Consider the following 21437-nt stretch of genomic DNA (forward strand, 5'->3'; position numbering starts at 1 on the left):
ACCCTTTATCACCTTGCTTGTGAACTGCACTTTTCCCAATAATTGTAGTTTTCTTGCACTTAAAATTTCTGTCAAACTTCAATAATTTCTGTCAAATTCTAATCTCTTTAGGGCTCTTTTGCTTAAGCACTGAAATTGCAGGATTGGTTGGGGGGGGAGACTGGGTGATGGCTTTATGGGCAGGATGAAAAATGACCTTTTTTCTGACAAGCTAAAAAATTGCAATTTATCCCCTAAGTCACTGGGAAAAAAAGAAACGTTATGGGCTTGCTCTCCTGCTGCAAACCCCCTGGAAATGATTGACTGGGAAGAACTGCTAACTCCAACGGGATTTGCGTAGGACCGTGGTGGCCAACCTTTGGCACTCCAGATGTTATGGACTACAATTCCCATCAGCCCCTTCCAGCATGGCCAATTGGCCATGCTGGAAGAGAACTGTCCATAACATCTGGAGTGCCAAAGGCTCGCCACCACTGGCGCAGGAGAACAGTGCAGTGGATGGTGCCCTTCATGAGTGGAAAGACGTTCAAACAAGAGTGGAGAGTTTTAAGCATGTGTTCTGTGCCTCTCTGAACAGAGAATGCAGTTTCTGTAAAAACTGTCTTTGTAAGATGTCAATATTTTTTACAAAATAAATTATTCTGCTGCTTAAATGAAACCCAGAATGCCAGTGCCCTCTCTCTCTCCACTGAGCCGCCTGCTTCAAATGTTCCCCTTTTGGAGATCGCCAAATTATTCGATGCAGCATCTGCTAGACTGTGCCTGTCAAGGCTGAGATTATGTTTTGCAAGGCTCGTCATATGTGGAGATGAAGCACGCACGTGTATCTCTACAAAGGCTTCCACATACATATCCGTGCAAACCTTCACACACATGAAGCTGTGGTGGTTAAGAGCAGGTGCACTCTAATCTGGAGAACTGGGTTTGATTCCCAGCTATGCCACTTAAGCTGCGGAGGCTTATCTGGTGAACCAGATTACCTTGTGCACTCCCAACACATGCCAGCTGGGTGACCTCGGGCTAGTAACAGTTCTTCGAAGCTCTCTCAGCCCCACCCACCTCACAGGGTGTTTGTTGGGGTGGGGGGGAAGGGAGGGGAAAGGAGATTGTAAGCCCCCTTGAGTCTCCTTACAGGAAAGAAAGGGAGGTATAAATCCAAACTCTTTTTCTCTTCTTTATATTGAATCATACCATCGGTACAATTAACGTCAGTATTGTCTGCTCAGACTGGCAGGGGATCTCTGAGGTCTCAGGCAAAGAAAGGTCTCATATCACCTACTACCTGGTCCTTTTAACTGGAGATGGCCAGCAAAAGCTCTTCCGCTGAGCTACACCCCCTCCCCTTTTAACTGGACATGTCAAGCAAAAGCTCTTCCACTGAGCCACGGCCCCTCCCTGTATTTGCCTGCAATATGGAAGACAAGCAGTGTCAGGGAAAAAGAGTATTAGAATATCAAAGCAGTGCTATGCTGTTCTGCAGGGTATGAGGAAACCATGCTGATACACAAGCACTTGGAAAAGTCTCCCTCTATTGAGTTTCTACTTTCTTTTACTTCTGAGTTACCTACCTCCACAAAAAATTTTTTTTGGATCAGTGAGTTGCTACTGTGGCACAAATAAACTCTTTCCATTTATTACAGCTTCTGTTTTCTTTTTTAAGTCTCCTTTTGAGCTCTGTCACTTTTCATGTAGACCCGCAACCTCCGGGCGTGTGATATTCATTGTCTGAGCTTGGACCTGAATTCTATTCTCACCGATGAGGACATTCACATGTGGTGTTCTGAGAACATTTTGTAGCATGACGATAGGAATTACGTCGGTCAATTTGAAGCGGCTTACTGTGTAGAAAAGCCGTCCTGGTAGAGCATGAATCTGGTCACTACCTTATCCTGACCTTTCAAAAAGTTTATTTTTGCATAGCAGGACTCAAGAAAGCAGCACATAACACAACCAACAAACAATACTGTACAAGGGGTGGCCTTTTTAGGTAGCGGCGGTATGAGAAGGTGCGAGAGCTTCAACAAACCTGCACCATCATGGACGACACCATGTTGTCAAAGGCCCTTGAAAGAAGGATAGGCAACGTTAAAGCTTATGAAGGCACTTAGAGGGAGGCAAAGAAACTTTGACCTGCGCTGCATTACCACGCTTCGAGCAAAAAAGAGGGGTATGTTTGCTTATCAGGCTGGAAGCTGGCAACCAGCAGAGAGGCATCAAGGCGGAGGGGAGCTCCACTGAATTAGACAAATAACTTTCATTTTCCGAGAAGAGACTCTCACAGCTAAAGGGTTTGTCTCCGTCTTTTGACCTTGAATTCACCTTACATTCCTACTCTTCATGTCTTCTATAGTCTGAAATAATATTATGGACCCGGGGGTGGGGTGGGGGGTAGAAGGAACTGGGTTTCATATACTGGGGTTGTTTGTAGGTTCTGGCAGAACCAGCTTTATCCCTCTCACCCATATATCTACCAATAAGGACTTCTTAAGCATCAACTTACGGAGTCTGATTTGGATCACAGACCCAAGGTTTGACATTAAGCTGTGGACACTCCTGCTCCAAGGGCAGTGTAGCAAACTGCTTGGCTCTGCAGGAAGATCTGATAGCGCAGGTGCTCAGAGCAAATGAGGCCGCCACTTGGCTCCATGTACCCCACTTTGGCTGGAATGTTTCTATGCAATGTACTTGCTACAGTGAGGACTGACCATGTTCTTTGAAGGGCCAGACGTAGCCCATGGGATCAGCAGAGCTTTACAAGCATGCTACTGGATCTCCCTAGAATAAATCCTTCAGCCAAGAACCAAAACTTTGATAGCTGCAAGAGACCAAGGAAGATTCAGCGAGGCGGCAGCCCCCTTCCCCCTTGCTTACCTGGACTGGATTTGATCCCCAGGGTTATAAAATGGGTTGCAAATGACATCTGTGTATGAATTATGCAGCTTTCTGAACATCTAAAAGGATAAACAGATTTGGGCTGTTATAATCAAACAGGAAGCTCTTGGCCTTGGGTGAAGAAGCAGAGTCTTGGTCCAACAAGCTTTCTGTTCTTGTATTGTCAGAACTCCGCGGCGGAATCTACTGGGGTGCTGTGTGAGCTTTCCGGGCTATCATGGCCGTGTTTTGCTTGGCATTCTCTTCTGGCGTTTGGCACCTGCATCACCAGGGCATTTTAATCTTCAGAGGATCTGAAGATGCCAGCCACAGATGCATAAACTGGCCAACGCCAGAGAGATGCTGTTGCTCTGAATGCCATATAGCCCGGAAACCACACAGCACTCCACTTTCTGTTCTTGCCCCTCCCCCCCACCATACTTACACTCCGGATTTCATTGTCTCGGAGCGCTGTGTTGGAAGAATCCACCACCATAACAAACTTCACTTTGGAGTTGGTCACATATCTGCTCGGCTGGTCAGGAAATACACCTACAGCTCTTTGTAGGAAGCTAAACATTTTTACGCCCTTGTTCATCCAGGTGAAACTGGATTTAGTTGAAATGGAAGGGCGGGGGCTTCCGTTCCCCTTTATGACTCTATGGGCCCAAAACTGGCCAAACTACTTAAATGTCTGCTGATTTTAATTCAAGGGCTTCAGCGGCACTAAATTCCAGGCACTTTTAATTAGTTGGCAGAAGAAGCTGCGCGCAGTCACAGCCAATAAGCCCCTGGAACTGTTGAGCACTGATGGGGCCACTGCCTAGTCCCAGGCGAAATGCAGCAGGGGGCAGAATGTCTTTAGAAGTGGACAGATGCGCAGCTGAAAGATGCAGGGCTGTGGCATAGCTTTGAGGGTTTTGTCTTGCTGCCATGAAGTAAAAAATCAAATTGTTAGACTTGACTCATTCCAAGAGTAGAATCATAGAGTTGGAAGAGACTCCAAGGGCCATCAAGTCCAACCCCCTGCCATGCAGGAACACACAATCAAAGCACCCTTGACAAGGGCATAAAAATCCAGCCTCTGTTTAAAAAGCTCCAAAGAAGAAGATGACACCACTCTCCGAGGCAGTGAATTTGTGTCCCTTAGCACCTTCAGAGACCAGCAAGATTTTCAGGGTATCAGCTTTCAAAATTCAAAGCTCCCTTCATCAGATACCTTTACTTGGACTCTCAAAGCTTATAACCTGAAAATCTTGTTTGTCTCCCAGATGACACTGGACTTGAATCTAACTGTCCTACTGCAGACCAACATAGCTGCCCCCTTTTGTCATTCTAAAGGGATTATTTTTAAAAAGGATCTTCCTGCCCACATGCCACAGGCGTGTAAGATACACTTTGTAGTCTTCTGTTGGGTACAGCAACCCCAGGTAGAGCTCTCTCTGGTCCACAAGAGCCTTCCCCATAGCTGAGATTTTCTCATCCACGACATCGAGGGAGGTGTGCACTGTGTAGTGGAATTTGAGTTCATTTTCAGTTGGGGTACTCTTAATGTACAGAGGGTAGTTCTAGAGAGAAAAATGAGAAAGCGTTGAACTGCAAAGGAATCTGGCAGGTGATCTGAGTCTTACCCCCCCTCCACCAACCCACAACAATAGGAGGCCATTGAGATAAAGTTATAAGCAGCTGCATCTCAAACTAACCCTAATGCGGAATCTCCCATTTGATCAAGCAACCATAGCTGTGCAGGATTGTCTCCAAAGCTAAAATCAGAACTGAGAAAACATTTTAAATCCCAAAGCATTGGCTCTCCTCCCCACTGTAAAGGGCTCATGTATTTGAAATTTCTACATGCCACCAACTCTGAGAGATTCACACAATAAAACAACACTCAGCCTTGGCTCAGATGCTGGATTATTTACATCACATTTACCTGCTTTCAATTAGGGTTAGGGTAAGGCAGGATGAGGCCGCTGCAAAACTCCACTTCTCCACACTCATATCTAATCTGGTCCCAACCAATTTGTCAATTTTCTAGATTCATAGATTGACCAGCCACTTTGCTTTCTTTCTTTCTTTCTTTCTTTCTTTCTTTCTTTCTTTCTTTCTTTCTTTCTTTCTTTCTTTCTATCTATCTATCTATCTATCTATCTATTTATTTATAATTAGTCTTGTATACCGCCCTTCCCCCGAAGGGCTCTGGGCGGTGAACAACATGATAAAAACAATAATTACAATAAACCCCCATTAAAACATATTAACAAAAAACATATAAACTTATAATAATGCTTTTATAAGTTTTAGTTTATTTATGATATTTTATGATTGTATCCATTATATGTTGTGCGCCGCCCAGAGCCCTTCGGGGATGGGGCGGGATAGAAATTTGAAGCATAAATAAATAAATAAAATATAAATAACAATGCATTGCAGTGGCGTCCAGCATAAACACAGACTTCATAAATCCACCCTGGAAAAACAAAACAGAGAAGTGAAGAACCCAGAAAGTAAAGGGGGAAGGGAAGAAGGAAGGGGCGGGGCGCACCTCAGCGGCCGGCCTCCCCAAACGCCCGGTGGAACAATTCGGTCTTACAGGCCCTGCGGAACTCTCCAAGGTCCCGAAGGGCCCGAATAGCTGGTGGTAAGGTGTTCCACCAGGCAGGGGCCAGGGCTGTAAAAGCCCTGGCCCGGGTAGAGGCCAGCCGCATCATCGAGCGGCTAGGGACCACCAGCAAATTGGCCTCTGACGAACGTAGAGGCCGTGTAGGGACGTATGAGGTAAGACAGTTTGATTTGTATTCTTACTTTTCCTCAGTAAAACTCTTGTTACTTACCCCAGACCTTTGTGGAAGAGCAGAACAGTAAGGAAACTAGAGACTTTATAAAACCATTCTATTTTAAAACGAAATGGCCGTAGAGTCAATGGCTGGAGACACTCTGAGACACTGGCCTAGAGGAACTCTCGAGCAGATCCAGCATTTCCATTTTTATAATTAGATGATAAAATTCCAGAGAAGTGGTCTGTCGATAACTGTAAGCCATAAAGGTTAAATGGTACTTCTGTGATCAGAGACCAGATATTGTCGAAGGCTTTCATGGCGGGAATCACTGGAGTGTTGTGGGATTTCCGGGCTGCATGGTTGCGTTCCAGTAGCATTTTCTCCTGCCTGCATCTGTGGCTGGCCAGCAGGCAAAACATCAGGAGAAAATGCTACTGGAACTCGGCCATACAGCCCGGAAATCCCACAACGCTCCAGAGACCTTAGAACATTAAATCCACATGAATATGCATTACATTCTGTCAGTCTTTTAGTCTCCCCTGACTGGTGGTCCTTTCCCAGAGAGTCTCAGCCCGCAGGTCTTTCACTTCACCTACCACCTGATCCTTTTAACTGGAGATGCCAGTGACTGAACCTGGGATTTCCCGCACGCAAACCAAGGACCCTAGCTTCAACCCCTTCTCAAAACAGGTATGCTGTTGGAAACAGAATATTAAAGGAGACTTTGGCTAGACCAGGCAGACTTGTGCCCTTAGCCAAAAGGTCTAAATGGAACCTCCATGTTCAGAGGCAGTCTAGCACATAACACTGGTCGCCAGAAGACAAGGCACAGAGAGGAAGAGGATGCCTTTCTGTCCTGCCTGGGAGCTTTTGGGAGCCATCTCTCCACTGCAAACTGGACACCAGACTGATCCACAAGCGTCCCTGTTTAGCTTTGTAGATCCTTCTGTATCCCCTCCCCGCCCCTTGGGGGACCCCCCTGCCTCCGTCCCCCCAGTACCCCGCCCCTCCCGGGGGTCGACTCAGGCCCCTCTCCCACCTCCTTGGCGATGACAGCGATGCAAACCGCCATCTTGGATCCTGGCAGACTGACCCCCTTCCAGTCACGTGACCAGCCGGCCGAGTCACGCGACACAAAGCCGCTTTTGCTGCCTCAGAGGCAGGCGGAGAGAGGAAAGTTGGCCGTAGCTCAAACACGTCCGGTTCCCATTCGAAGGCTGTCATATGCGGGGCCAGGGATCAATGCGCCTAAGCGGGGAAAGCGTCTCAGGGAACAGCTTTTCGTACCCGTCATCCCCTCTTCTCCTCTCCTTCTTCTCTCCCCCACGTCCGAATCTTTCTATGCTGCTCCGCTGAGTCCGCTCCGGTCCCTTTGCACGGAACTGCCCCGCAAGTTCGAATGAGAGCCGGAAGTTTTTGGTGCTGCAGCTCCGCGGAGCCCTTTCCCCCCTTCCTGCCCCGCTTCCCTCTGCCGCCGCCCTCCCGGGGGTCTCGCTCCGGCCAGGCGCGGTTGCCATGGCGACGGGGCGGTGGCCGCTTTGGCTGGCGGCCGTGTGCGGCCTCTTCTGCGGGGCGGTCCTGGCGGGGGCCGCCAACGCCACTGGCGGGCCCCCCAACCTGGTCGTGTTGCTGATGGACGACGTGAGCGCCGGGGGGGGGGGGTTGGAGGGCGAACGAGAGGGGCTTGGGGGTGGGGAGCTGGGACTGCGGGGGTTCAGAGGTAGACTGCCTCGGAAGGTGGAGGCTCCCTTTGTCACCGAAGGCAGCGTGAATGGGACTGGGCTTCTTTTTAAAAGTGTTTGTCCTTGGTACAAGCTTTCATGGGCATGCGTGCTTCTCCAGAGGTCTGGTGGCCGTGAGTTCCACAAGCCAATCGCGCATTGTGTGGAAGGCTTATTATCCTGTACTCTGACTGCGCAAGCGTGCCCGTTAACTTCCTAGCTCAGGGGTCTGCAACCTGTGGCTCTCCAGATGTTCATGGACTACAATTCCCATCAGCCCCTGCCAGCATGGCCAATTGCCATGCTGGCAGGGGCTGATGGGAATTGTAGTCCACGAACATCTGGAGAGCCACAGGTTGCAGACTCCTGTCCTAGCTGGAGGCACGAGGCGGCTGGACCAATGAAAGTGGCCAAGAGGACAATCAGCTGAGAATCACAAACCCTTCGCAGGCCACCATCTCCCTCTCTCCGTCTTAGCTCCACCCCCACTACCACCACCACCCCAGCTGAGATATGGGGATAATGCCGGCCTGCTTTGCAGGACTGTTGTAAGGATTGCAAGCCGACAGCCTGTGTGACGTGCTTTGTAATTGTGCAAGCGTCTGAAACTGCTTCATGCTGAGGCCATGCCAGCAGGGGCTGATGGGGATTGTAGTCCATGAACATCTGAAGCGCCAGAGTTGGGCACCCCTGGAGCCCTGCTGGCTCAAATCAGTGCTCCATCTGGTCCAGTAGCCTGTCTCAGAGATGCTCCTGGAAAGCCTGCCAGCAGGGCCCACGGTGGCTCTCCGGCAGTCTCCTGCCTCGGATTGTGGAGTCTCCATTTTGTGGTCCAGGCCAGTGGCCACTGTTGAACCTGTCCTCCACGAATGCGCCTAAGCGGCTGGCAAAGCCAGTGGAGCTACTGGGCATGGCTTCATCACGGGGCGGTGGATCACACAGGGGCACCTAGACCAGCACCCTGCTGCCCAAAGCGTCCCACCAGTAGCCTTGGAGGGCCAGCAAAGGTAGCACCACAGCTGAAGCCTTCCCCTACTGTTGCTGTTGGGGCTCAGCCTGGCCTGGATGGGAACCCCTGAGAGGAAGACTCAGATAGGGAAGAGGGGATAGTGTTCGTTCCAGATTCACAGGCACTACCTGTAGATGCAGGATCAGGTCCTCAGGCAGAGCATTCAGGCTGGCATCCACAGCCAGGCCCAAACTCTGAGATTCCCCAGCAAGAGCTGAGCTCTGAGACTCTAGTCCAGCTCCCTCACCACAACCACCACCACCACCCCCTGTCTCTAGAGCCCCAGGAGCAACACAGGAGACTACGCGCTAGCTTACAGCAAAGGAGGTGCAGCAGCAGGTTAGCAGCTATGTGGCGAGCCAGAGTAGATGCAGAGTCTTTTCAGGAGCTGGACTAGAGTAACCCAGCTGCAAGAGGCTATTGCACAAGGGAATGGGAGGCTGGCCAAAAAAGAGAGGTTGCAGCTGAGCTAGCTGGTGGCAGCAACGTTGTGGTTTCGTTTGTAGGTTACTGGATTCCTTGCTCTGTTCACATTAAACGTCTGAATCTGCTAAGACCTGTGTGTGGACTATCCTTGGTTCCTAAAGGCACGGGGAATCTGAGGTTGACTGCCCCTGGGCTTGGAGGTTTCCTTTATTGATGGGCCTCCCATTGATGAATCTGTTCAACCCCCATTTGAAGCCTTCTCTGTTTGTGGTCAGCCCAGCCTCCACTGGCAGTGAGCCCCACCGTTCACAGCTCAAGATTATTGTTTCTGGCTTGCCCACAGAGGAGCTGGTGAGGAGTGGAAGCCTTTTGCTTGAGGGGCTGTCTGGCTGCTAATTGCTGTCAGGGGGCTGCCTTGGGGGCTCCTGGGCTTCCTGGTCCTGGATGGACATTTGGAACGACTGGAGCTTTGATTTAATACAGAAAAGCTGCCTTGGAATGGGGCCGCTCTGGTCGAAGTTCTGCTCCGTGCTTTGTCAAAGAGTTTAGGGGCAGGGAGAGGTTGGAGCTGATGGGAACAGAAGGGCGCCCGGGCCTATTGTTTGCCTTTGATATGGGAAACTGCGCAGAGGAAAGGGCAGAAAGTTGAGAGCTTTTCAGCCTGGGAGAAACATGGGCGAGGGGAGACATGATACACGTTTATAACATTATGCAAAGGATGGAGAAAGAGAGCTTTTTCTGCCTCTCTCACAATACTAGCAGCAGTGGTCTGTTAAGAGCTCGTGTATCTAATCTGGAGGAACCGGGTTTGAGCTCGTGTATCTAATCTGGAGGAACCGGGTTTGATTCCCAGCTCTGCCGCCTGAGCTGTGGAGGCTTATCTGGGGAATTCAGATTAGCCTGTGCACTCCCACACACGCCAGCTGGGTGGCCTTGGGCTAGTCACAGCTTATCAGAGCTCTCTCAGCCCCACCCACCTCACAGGGTGTTTGTTGTGAAGGGGGAAGGGCAAGGAGATTGTAAGCCCCTTTGAGTCTCCTACAGGAGAGAAAGGGGGGATATAAATCCAAACTCTTCTTCTTCTAGTCCTCAGGGCCACCCAATGATGTTTTTAGAATATAGGCTCAAGACAAGGGAAGTATTTTTTTTCTTTTAGCTGATCAAGTAATTCAGTTGTGAAGTTCAGTTGTGAGACTTCATGGAATGCCCTCCCATTAGAGGTCCGACAGAGGCCAACACTGTACATCTTTCCGCACCTTATTAAGACGGTCATTTTCACTCGGGCATTTGACTGCTCAGTGCCGTATAACCCCAGAGACCAATGGGCTTTTTCAGAACTTGCCCTCCACCTGCACCTGAGGGAGGGGCAGGGAGGGGGTGTTGAGTATGGATTAACTGTTTTTAGGTATGTTTTTAAGAATTTTTATCTCGCTATGATGTTATTTTTATTGTAACGTGGGAAGCATTTTTAGATTGGTGTAAGCTGCCCTGGGATATATTTGAAGGGTGGGATAGAAATCAACTGAATAAATAAACAAACTCACTGTCAATGAACGTAGTGATCGTCACAAGCATAGGACTGTAAAAACGTGATTGGACAGATTTGTGGAGGGGAGGTCCATGAGTGCTTCTAGCCATGATGAGTACAGAAATTCTCCTTATTCAGAGTCTGCAACATCAGGGAAAGACCTTGGCTTCTATGGCCTATTGTTGGGCCTTGAGAGGAATTGGTTGGCCACTGTGTAGTAGAGAGTGTTGGACTAGAATGAGGTCTGCAACCTGCGGCTCTCCAGATGTTCATGGACTACAATTCCCATCAGCCCCTGCCAGCATGGCCAATTGATCATGCTGGCAGGGGCTGATTAGATTTGTAGTCCATGAACATCTGGAGAGCCGCAGGTTGCAGACCCCTGGTAGATCGATCGCTGGTCTGATCTAATAGGGCAGTTCTTATGTGCCATCAATAAATAAGTCTCGCCATTGTGTTCCTAAACGCCTGCACAGCCTCCTTCCTTTTCCGTTTTCTCTTCATGTCAGGAATAAATCTGCCTTTACTTTATGTTTGATTCAACTCAAGACATTTTCATACATGTTGAATAGAGCACTTTCAATGCACTTTATTCTTACGTTCAACTTCTCAGTTGAACACAAAGACTAAGATGGTTTGATTAGATCTGGCAGAATTTATTGTTATTTCATTTACTTCATTTATACCCCACTTTTTCCCCCAGTGGAGACCCAGCATGGCTTATTTTTTTTTCTCATGTTATCCTCAGAACAGTCCGGTGAAGTGTGGGTCTGGCCCACAGTCACCCAACAAGTTTCCACAGCAGAGCCCGAATGTGAATCTGGGTCTCTCAGATCCTCCTCCAACATTCTAGCCACTACACCAAAATGGTCAGCCTGTGGGGGTGCCTCAGAGTTAAAAGGAGACCCTTTACTCCAAACAAAACAGCTGCTTTCATTTAAACATAAATAGAGTTTATTTGGAAGTACACCAGCGTAACGGTTTCTGTATGATTCACAGGCGCCAGGGTTTCAGACAGGCACAGTTCTGCTTTCCCCAAAGTTCCTGAAATAGACCTCTCGCCACAAAAGCTTCTTTTCCCCACTTGCCTCTTCAGCTGATAACATCCCCAGAGAAGACAGATTTCTCCGGCACTCCACGCTCTTCACCCACTCAGCTCTTGTCTCCCTCCTGTGAACTCAGGCAGATGGTGAGAGGGCGGGCAGGGAGGGAGGAGTTTGGAAACAGTTCTCCTCCTAGGAAGATTGGCCAGGGACCCTGCGCAGAGCAGTACAGGAGGTAGTTGTGAATTTCCTGCATTGTGCAGGGGTTGGACTAGATGACCCTCGAGGTTTCTTCCAGCTCTGTTTTCCAACGCACACAATGAACATGCTCCCTCCTAGCCTGCCAGCTCTGATCACCAGGGCACAGCTACTGTGCAGTCATGACGCACTCCGGTTACCCAACCAGCCCCTCACTTTCTGACTCTAGAGCAGTGATTCCCAACCAGGGTTCCGTGGTACCCTGGGGTGCCATGAGAACGTCCCAGGGGTACCATAATAATGCTACTGCCTGCCCACCCCCCATCAGAATCAAATGGATTTTGAAGGGGGGGGGGTGGAAGCCTCATGTGCTCCCTACATTGAAAACCAGCATTGTTTTATTTGCCTAAATTCAGCATGAATTGGAGGGGTAGATTTAAAGGGAGCTCTCCCTTTAAATCCCCCCAATCCATGCCGAATTTAGGCAAACAAACAACGCGTCTGTCAACGCTGCTTTCCCTCCTCTCCCCTCCCCCTGCTTGCCACTCCCCCCACCTACAGACCAAAAACGGAAAAAAACCCTAAAAAATGCAAAAAAAATCAAACGAACCTCAAAGGTACCCTGAGATATGAAGAGCAAGATCAAGGGTACTGCAACGTCGAAAAGGTTGGGAAACACTGCTCTAGAGGCCTGCATTTAAATGCTAGAGACCTGCACATTAATTAACAGAAATAAAACACACACAGAACATTCACTTAGTGAAACCCCACATAAGCAAATACTGTGTCACTGCCCATTCTCCCCTCCCCGTGCAGCATTGACTGACCTTACAAGGCCGTTGTGAGGTTTACGGCAAGGGAATGTTTGTTGAGCACTTTGAATGCTTGTGAATACTGGACAGTATTATCTCAGGCTTCCCGACCACCTCTCACAGGTCGGTTATTCTCTCGATGTATTTCTGCTGAAAGGACAGAGGTGCTCCTTGTTGGCCGTCATTTTGTGCAAGCAAAAGATTGAGCAATGCAGAGTCGCTGCCGTTATCCAGGTCTGCCCGAGGCCTTCGTCTGTTCATGGGGACTTGTGGCAATTGTGATTCATCAGCCGTTTTAGGCAAATTGTTCCATTGCTCAGCTATACGCAGACCATTAGAAAAACGACTCCTAGTGTGTCTCTTGAATTTCCTGATTTTTAGTTTTCAGGCCATTATTTCTTCCACTCCCATTTTTAGTTGCCTTAAATTGTTGGCGTAATTTTTTTTTTTTTAAGAAAAGAGCTCCTGTTGATATAAGTGTTTTCTATACTATGAAAAGGTTCTCTCTCTCTTTTCCCCTTGTGCTTTCTTATTATGTTCAGTATAGTGGAGTCAGAAAAAGTTGAGCCGAAGTCAGGGTCAAGAATGGTTTAGCTGCAGGTGCCGGTCCCCAAACAGCTGGAAGTTTCTGTGACTTTGACCCGCGAAAGGGGGATTCACGCAACCACCACAAAACAACCGGCACATAATTTGCCTGTAGAATTAATTTGCCTGAGACGGAGCTATGGCCACAGCAGCTTTTAACAAAGATTAGAAGGATTTGCTCTTTCCGCTAGAAATGGAGCTTCCACAGTGTAGCACAGGCTGCCTTCTGATCAACCTGTGTTGCAAATGAGCGGCAGGAGTTTTGGCAGTCTCCATCTGGCCCTGCAGCATGATGTAGTGGCTTAGAGCCAGCGTGGTGTTGTGGTTAAGAGCAGGTACACTCTACTCTGGAGAAGCGGGTTTGATTCCCTGCTCTGCCGCTTGAGCTGTGGAGGCTTATCTGGGGAACTAGACTAGCTTGTGCACTCCAACACACGCCAGCTGGGTGACCTTGGGCTAGCCACAGTTCTTCAGAGCTCTCTCAGCCCCACCCAGCTCACAAGGTGTCTGTTGTGGGGGTGGGGGAAGGGAAAGGAGTTTGTAAGCCCCTTTGAGTCTCCTTACAGGAGGGAAAGGGGGAATATAAATCCAAACTCTTCTTCTTGTCCTCCTCCTCCTCCTCCTTCTCTGGGGTTCTTATGGCGGGGACCAGGCTGGGTGGGCCTTTGGATCCAGCATGACGGAGGATGGTTGCTCTGAACTGATCTCCTCCTTGGCCCTTTTGGAAGGGAGAGAAAGTGTCCTCTGACGACCTCCTGCTGGTACTGAACAGAACTGACTCCTGACTCCTTGTGTGGAGATTCTCTTGCCAGGGATGACTTAGTTGTTTTCTTGCAAGCTTCTTCCCCTTCTGGAGTCCCTCCCCCTTAAGCAGCATTGTCTTCCTGCCAGTGCAATTGACAGCCGTTGCTCCTCTCTTACTTCACTGGAAGTAATTTGTGTGTGTGTGGGGGGGGGGGGGGTTGGTTGGTTGCTTAATTCCTGCTTTGAGGAGTCTTGCAGCAAAGCTTTTAAGTAGCTGAATGAAAAACAAACGCACGCCTGTCTGTTCTCCAGGCTGCGCTGTTAATGTCAGTTACACTTTACAATCTGAGCAATCACCTTTTCTTTCTGCAGATGGGATGGGGTGACCTAGGAGTGTTTGGGCATCCTTCCAAAGAAACTCCAAATTTAGACCGGATGGCTTCCGAAGGGATGCTTTTCCCAAGCTTCTATGCTGCCAACCCTCTCTGTTCTCCATGTGAGTAAAACTCCACACCTATAAGAAGAGCTGGGCTGGTTTGAATCTGTTATGGGTTTGCTGAGTGGTTGTGGTGTAGTGGTTAAGAGCGGGTGCACTCTAATCTGGAGAACCAGGTTTGATCCCCCGCTCTGCCACTTGAGCTGTGGAGGCTTATCTGATGAAGCAGATTAGCTTGTGCACTCCCACACATGCCAGCTGGATGACCTTGGGCTAGTCACAGTTCTTCAGAGCTCTCTCAGCCCCACTCCCCTCACAGGGTGTTTTTTGTGCGGGTGGGGGAGGAGATTGTCAGCCCCTTTGAGTCTCCTTGCAGGAGAGAAAGGGGGGGATGTAAATCCAAACTCTTCTTCTTCTTCTCGATGGCTGTCTTCATTGTTAAACACCAAGATTGTGAAATGCTTTGCGCATTAGACATGCCATCCAGCGCAAGGGCAGCTCAGTGCTTGAGTACTAGAGAAATGTGTTTACTGAGATCAGCACTGAAACGTGACGAAGCTCCCAGATGGTGCCGTGGGGAGTGGGTGCCTCGCCACAGTTTTGGAAGCAGCCCTTCCGTCCAAGCTGTCCTCCGGCCACCTGGATTATTAGTGCTATGAGGCCAGATGGGGAATGGGCAGAACGAAGCCCCCCCCCACACACACACCAGAATGGTGGTAACATGTTCTGTATTATTGCCCCCTTCATAACTGGACCAGGACAAAGTTCCTCTCAACCTTCTTGATGGGCTTAGAGTGCTGGACAGGCCAGCAGAAGACTGTTTATTTCAATGATGGCGAACCTTTTTGAGACCGAGTGCCCAAACTGCAACCCAAAACCCACTTATTTATCGCAAAGTGCCAAACCGGCAATTTAACCTGAATGCTGAGGTTTTAGTTTAGAAAAACCGGTTGGCTCCGAGGTGCACACTACTCAGGAGTAAACTTGGTGGTAGTCGGTGGCTACCCCTCAAGCAGCCCCTCGAGCAGCAGCAGCCAGCCTGCTCCAGTCTCCAGCAGGACCTGCGTGTACCGGCAGCTCTGCCCTGTGCTGCTCCAGCGCCTCTGCCCCACCCTTCTGCCTCCGCCCCACCTCCTGGAACAGGGGCCAGCCTGCTCTAGCCTCCAGCAAGTCCCTCGCACGCTGCTCTGTGCCTCTCTAGCATCTCCACCTCCTCTGCCCCCCCCCCCTCGGGCAGCAGCCACCTGGAGCACAGGCACCAGGCCCCCGAGGAGAGTCCTCCCTGCTCATGTGCACATCACGCCCAGCGGCCCAGGCCAGCCTAGGTGTGAGTGCGGGGTGTGTGATTTTCCACCCCCCACATGACGAACTCTGTGTGCACATGCCCACAGAGAGGACTCGTGCCATAGGTTCGCCACCACTGGTTTATTTGTTCAACAACGAATCCAGGGATGCTCAGCGAATGGCCAGATTTTTATGCACGGTCATAAACAAACGAACTTAATTTTGCTTTGTGCTTCGTCTTTTAATTTTTGCCTTTTATTTTAAATCTTTGTACTATGCCATTAAAGGTTATCTGTCTCCAACTTTGGTGATAGAACAGAAGGGCAATGTTGTACACTTTTGTACCTATTTTCCTTTTCCTCCTGCAGCCAGGGCAGCATTACTGACAGGCCGCCTCCCGATCCGGAACGGCTTCTACACCACAAACGCCCACGCCAGAAATGGTACGTGCTTCTCTTCCTACAGGCCACCCTTGAGTTTTGGCACGTTGCTTCTGGTGTTGGCCGGGCTCTGGATCCAAGCTCTCTTTTCAAGCACTGACCTCTTCAGGTGAGGGGGTGTGGCTCACTGGTAAAGCATTTGCTTGGCGTGCAGAATGTCCCAAGTTCAAACCCCGGCGGCATCTCCAGTAAAAAGGATCAGGTCAGGGATGGTGTGAAAGGTTTCTGCCAGAGACCTTGGAGAGCCCCTGCCAGTCTGAGTAGGCTAGCTATTGATTGATTGATTGATTGATTGATTGATTGATTGATTGATTGATTGATTGATTGATTGATTGATTGATTGATTGATTGTATTTATAAACCGCCCTCCCCCGAAGGACTCAGGGCGGCGAACAGAACAAACAAATAGAGCACAAATAAAATCAAAGTTAAATATAGCTCTATATGCTAAAATTAACCCCATTAAAATGCAGCATCCTAATATCAAAATTAATGATGGCAACCTACTAGCAATCCCCTAAAAAGAAAAAGGGGAGGAGAAGGGAGGGGGGGAACGGCAGGGTCCACAGATGTTATAAAAGAGGAGAGAGGAGGGGGGGGGCATCAGCGGCCGGACCCTCCGAAGGCCCGGTGGAACAGCTCCGTCTTGCAGGCCCTGTGAAATTCTTTAAGATCCCGCAGGGCCCGTGTAGCTGGAGGTAGAGCATTCCACCAGGCAGGGGCCAGAGCTGTAAAAGCTCTGGCCCGAGTGGAGGTCAGCCACATCATTGAGGGGCTAGGGATCACCAGCAAATTTGCCTGTGCTGAGCGCAGAGGCCGATTCGGGACATGTGGGGCAAGACGGTCCCTATAATGACTGTGGTGGACTGAGGTTGCTCAGAAGCAGCGGCAGCAGCAGCAGGCCATCGCTTTCACATCCTGCCTGTGAGCTCCCAAAGGCACCTGGTGGGCCACTGCGAGTAGCAGAGGGCTGGACTGGATGGACTCTGGACTGTCCCACAGGCTCTTTCTTATGTTCTTAAGGGTCTAATTCAGTGTAAGGCAGCGCCATGTGTTCTAGGCTCCAGCACTAAGCGTACTTACTCAGGAGCGAGTTCACCAAAATCAGCGAAAGCTGCTTCGCAGCGAAGACTTCCGAGCGAGTGGCGGCGGCTGCAGACAGATTGGCCGGGTGTGCCAGCCCCGTTTGCGGGGACTTGTGTGAGGCTTCTAACTTCCCACACGTGCAAAATGCGAATGCCTCCAAATGTTCATGCTGTAGTACAAATGCGAGCGTTCGAGTTGTTAATTTGCTCTTGTGCCTCCCGATAAAATAATTTTGTTTTATTGGCTGGGCTAATTAACATGCAGCCACAGGGATGGTGGAAAGAGCTGCATGTTAATAATGTAGGTTAACAATCTGTTTGAAATCCAGTCCTCGAGAAATATGTTCTTTCTGCTACGCCAGGCAAGGGCATCTGGGGGGCACCGCCAAGCTGTCCGCAAAGAGAGCTCCGCTCCAGCACTCCTGTTGGGAGATGCCAACTTTTGCTGATTGGAGGCCGATCTGGTTGGTGTTAGTGTCGCTTGTTCCAAAATGGCAGATGCTGTAGGAGACCATATGTTTTAGCGCATGCATTTGCAGCTATGGAGCAATGCACACTGCGTACTGGCAGGCGTGGGTGTTCATCTCCGAGCTGACAGAGGACGAGTTGCTTGTGCATTAGAAACACAAGTTAACTGCAGAGGAACGCGTCCCACAGTTTAAACCAGCTGGTGGTCTCTAACCAGATCCCGCTGTCCTTTACGTCAACAGTCTTCTGCCTTTCCAGACCCAGAGTTCTCTTCGCTTGGGGCACGCTGAGTTGTGTCGTTTACTGTGCGACCAGTCACAATCTCTCAGGCTCAGGGGTCTGCAACCTGCGTCTCTCCAGATGTCCATGGACTACAATTCCCATCAGTCCCTGCCAGCATGGCCAATTGTAGTCCATGGACATCTGGAGAGCTGCAGGTTGCAGACCGCATGTGCTTCACAGAGGATAGAGATAGCCCAGGTATGTGGTGGTCGTGGTGGAGACTTGTATGCCACCCAGAACTTTTTGGAGGAAGGGCAAGGCAGTGAAACTGCCTTGAGAAGCCATCAGGCTTCTGTGGCTCAGTGGCAGAACATCTCCTTGGCTTTCAGGAGATGCCAGGTTCAGTCCTCGGCTTCTCCAATGTAAAGAGTCAGATGATAGGCAATGAGAAAGCTTGTTGAAATCCAGAGTTTGGTTTATTCCCCCTCGCTGAATCAGGTGGCTGGGTGCAGCTCTCCTCTGCTTGTTTGTGGCGGAGCCAAAGGGCACATTTGCGACACAGGCCAGTGAATTTTTGCAGGATAGGCTCATGTCCTTTGCTTTCTTTGTGTATTTTTTAAAAAGCAGATGGCCGACTGTCTTCTTTTTCAGGTCTTGTGATTGATGAGGCCTGCTTGCTAACCAGAGAAAGTTCTGCACATGAACTGAACGGGAACTTCTGAGAGGTTTCCTTGAAATGTCTTCTCAGGCTTGGTGGGGCACTGTCTTGCTGCTCCATCCGTTCCTCATCTTTCTTCCTAAGCTGCTCATCTGCAGCTCCAAAATCCTATCCAGATTTTGAAGCGCCCTCAGGCTGGCCCAGCGTAGAGCCCAGTTAATCCCTTGTTACTGCTGAGAACTTCTGCCTCCTGCATACTAATTTAACAGCCGTGTTCTTGTCTTAATGCAGCCTACACACCCCAGGAGATAGTCGGGGGCATCCCAGATTCTGAACTGCTCCTTCCAGAGCTGCTGAAGAAAGCCGGCTACGTCAATAAGATTGTTGGCAAATGGTAAAGTTCTTTCCGACTGCATCCTTTGTGTGTGGTTTCCTTGATGTATGGAGGAATTCAAGTCTGAGCCGGTTGGTTCATTCTGTGATTCCTGTCTTCGGAGCATCAGACGGGGTATCTCCCCAGCCACCTGCTGTGATTAATTTCAGAGCTGAGTACTGTCATATATAGAGAGAAAGTGCTATCTTACTTGCAGCATGTTGCACTTATTTTCATCACAAATTACAATGCCGCTCTGCTGGAGCACATCACGGCCGTCTTAAAATCTTTTATCTTTGACCCCTGCCGAATGCAGATCTCTGCAGGGGTGGCGCTTGCCTCCCGAACTGTAAGCCCCCCCCCCCCCCCCCCGTTCTGATTCTGCTTGAATAACAGGGTTCTTTGGCGACTTCAGGGTTTCACTCTGTCCTCATCGGCAAACGGACTGAAGCTGGAGTTGTTCTGAAGAGTCGGAGTATAATCAGTTGGCGAGCAGAGGGCAATTGGAGAACTCGGGAACAAATATTGACCCACAATCTGCCCACGTTGGATCCTACAAGCTCCTTTAAAAGAGCTAAGAGTCAAATCATTGAAATTGATGGCAGGCCTCCGCAGTGCTGGTGCAGGTGTTAACAAAGGAAATTGCCGGGCCTCTGAAAACAGTTCTTTTATATAAATCATGGTTGTTAAGGAACGGCTTGTGGCAGCTATAAAAGGAAGCCTGATTTCTCAGCTACTGTGGAAGAAAAAGGCAGGAAGAGCAGGTGCAGAAACATCCGCGTCTCTTCCCGCTGATCTCCTGTCTGTTGCCTGTGGGGAAATGTTTGGATTTGTTGCCGAGAGGGAAATTTCAGTGCCGGGCCTGCAATGGGGCCCCCACCTTCTGCCCTTGACACCTGCATATCCCTCTCTCTCTCTCTCTCTCTCTAACTTTTCTTGACATTCACCTTTAAAAAAAAACTCCTGAACTTAATGAGCACCTGAGGATTTGGGAATTGCTGTATCCAGGTGCATTATGAAGCAGCGTGAAGAAACTATGGCTGTTTTTGTGTAATTGTCACTTGACTGAGTCAGTAGCTGAATCTGTCTGGTAAAGAGGAGAGCCTGGAATGAAGTGGATGCTGAACACAGGTGACTTATGAGTAACTTTGACTTTAATCTGGATAACAGAATCTAAGTCCCCGGGGAGGGGAGGGGGGTGGCGAACAGGCTGGACTTTGGCTAGCCAGACCAGGATTCGGACCCTCACTCAGCCAGGAATCTCACAAGGTGGCCTTTTTAAAAATTTAATTATTATTAGTTTTTGTATCACTGCAACATCTAACACGAAAGTAAACCAGACACTCCAAACTACATATACAACAGAGGAGCACACTACATGTACTACACAAGACTATATTGACTTCCCGCTCGTCTCCCCCTGCTAATCTTATCTGTAATTGCGTTACCCTTGTCAAGACCAACAAGCTTCAATTCTGTTGTTTTCTCAATATCTTAGAAAAGTTAAAAGAAAACCCAAACTTATCTCCCTAACTTGATCCTCAAAATTGAAGCCTATTTATCTAAACTGTCATAATCCCTCAATGATCCTCCATACTAGTCTGATTGAACTTACTTTCTGGAATTCATCTTATTGTCTGCAATATATAACATTCTACCTCATTGCATCGTCTTTCAACTTATTAATTCATTTCATTTTAAAGAGCTGAATATTCTCGACTACCAGTGCAGTTCTTAAGTCAGTTCCTTGTTCTTCCCGTAAAAGTCCTAGCCCTTGTTGTGGATGTCAGCCTTTGTAAGCGAAGAGCAGGCCTTCTGACCTTGAGGCAATTGCTCGACCTTACAGGTTCAAAGACTACATGGTGAGCGTCCGGGATAAAAATGTAATAGATAAATTAGGCTAAATACCAGAGGGCTGAGTCTGCTGCAGCAAAATAAATAACCGCTCGATTCCAGTCCAGAAGCACATTAGAGATTAACAAGGTTTTCAGGGAACAGTCTTTGGTCAGATACTCCCAGGAGCTTTGATACTAGAAAGCTTCTATGATGTTTGTCTGTAAGTGTATTGTCGAAGGCTTTCACGGCCAGATTCAACTGGTGGTTGTGGATTTTCCGGGCTGCGTGGCTGTGGTCTGGTAGATCTTGTTCCTAACGGCCATACAGCCCAGAAAACTCACAACAACCATTTGTCTCTAAGGTTCTACTGGAGTCAAAATCTAGGTGTCCTACTGAAGAACAACCCCCCCCCCCCCCCGAAACAACTCTCCTTGTAAGCTGCACAGACACGCAGGCACCGTATTGGTGCCACACAGATTGGGCAGTTGCCCGGCAGGAGGAGCTCTTGCAGGCGGTAAAGTTTTGCTTCATTGTAGGGAACTTCCATGCAGAAGTAGGGAATGGCTAGAAGGACTGTTGCTCTGAAACCAACGTCCAAAAGGAGTCTTGTGGAACCCTAAAGTCCAGGTGATTGGTTATGGGGGAAGCTTTTCTGGGCTGGACTCCAACTCCTGTCCCTGAATGCCACTCTCTAGGTGTTCGTCTTTTGGGTGCCGCAACACCCCATGCTGTTTTCAGGTAGAAAGAGGACTGTTTGGTGCATTTGATGGGACTCTCACACAGGCTGGCGAACGCCGACTCACGGTCCAATTGTCTGTCACCGGGGAGGAAGTGAGCTCACCCAGAGCGGTGAATTATTTATTGCCACACATCCAGCTGGCAGACTCCTTCGAACAAAACCAGATCAGTGGGCTGCAG

The 21437-nt window shown here is 49.2% G+C and overlaps 2 protein-coding genes across 2 annotated transcripts in view; one reads left to right on the plus strand and one right to left on the minus strand.

Annotated features, from left to right (window-relative positions):
- Positions 1-1531: 1531 nt before the first annotated feature.
- On the minus strand, positions 1532-6830 carry TRAPPC2L (trafficking protein particle complex subunit 2L). The gene is made up of 5 exons (XM_048515569.1): positions 6691-6830; positions 4264-4439; positions 3317-3401; positions 2872-2951; positions 1532-2063 (listed from the first exon to the last, which is right to left on the minus strand). The coding sequence occupies exons 1-5, from the start codon at positions 6721-6723 to the stop codon at positions 2018-2020; spliced, it is 420 nt and encodes a 139-aa protein (XP_048371526.1). The 5' UTR covers positions 6724-6830; the 3' UTR covers positions 1532-2017.
- A 261-nt stretch (positions 6831-7091) lies between these two features.
- The window catches only part of GALNS (galactosamine (N-acetyl)-6-sulfatase), a 52737-nt gene continuing 38391 nt past the window's right edge, over positions 7092-21437 (plus strand). Inside the window, exons 1-4 of the mRNA XM_048515568.1 lie at positions 7092-7292; positions 14090-14213; positions 15806-15880; positions 18602-18704. Coding sequence (XP_048371525.1) covers positions 7167-7292; positions 14090-14213; positions 15806-15880; positions 18602-18704 — 428 coding nt within the window. The 5' untranslated portion in view covers positions 7092-7166. The remainder of the gene's footprint in view (positions 7293-14089; positions 14214-15805; positions 15881-18601; positions 18705-21437) is intronic.

Source organism: Sphaerodactylus townsendi, linkage group LG14 (genome assembly GCF_021028975.2).
Source record: "Sphaerodactylus townsendi isolate TG3544 linkage group LG14, MPM_Stown_v2.3, whole genome shotgun sequence".
NCBI classification, from domain to species: Eukaryota; Metazoa; Chordata; class Lepidosauria; order Squamata; family Sphaerodactylidae; genus Sphaerodactylus; species Sphaerodactylus townsendi.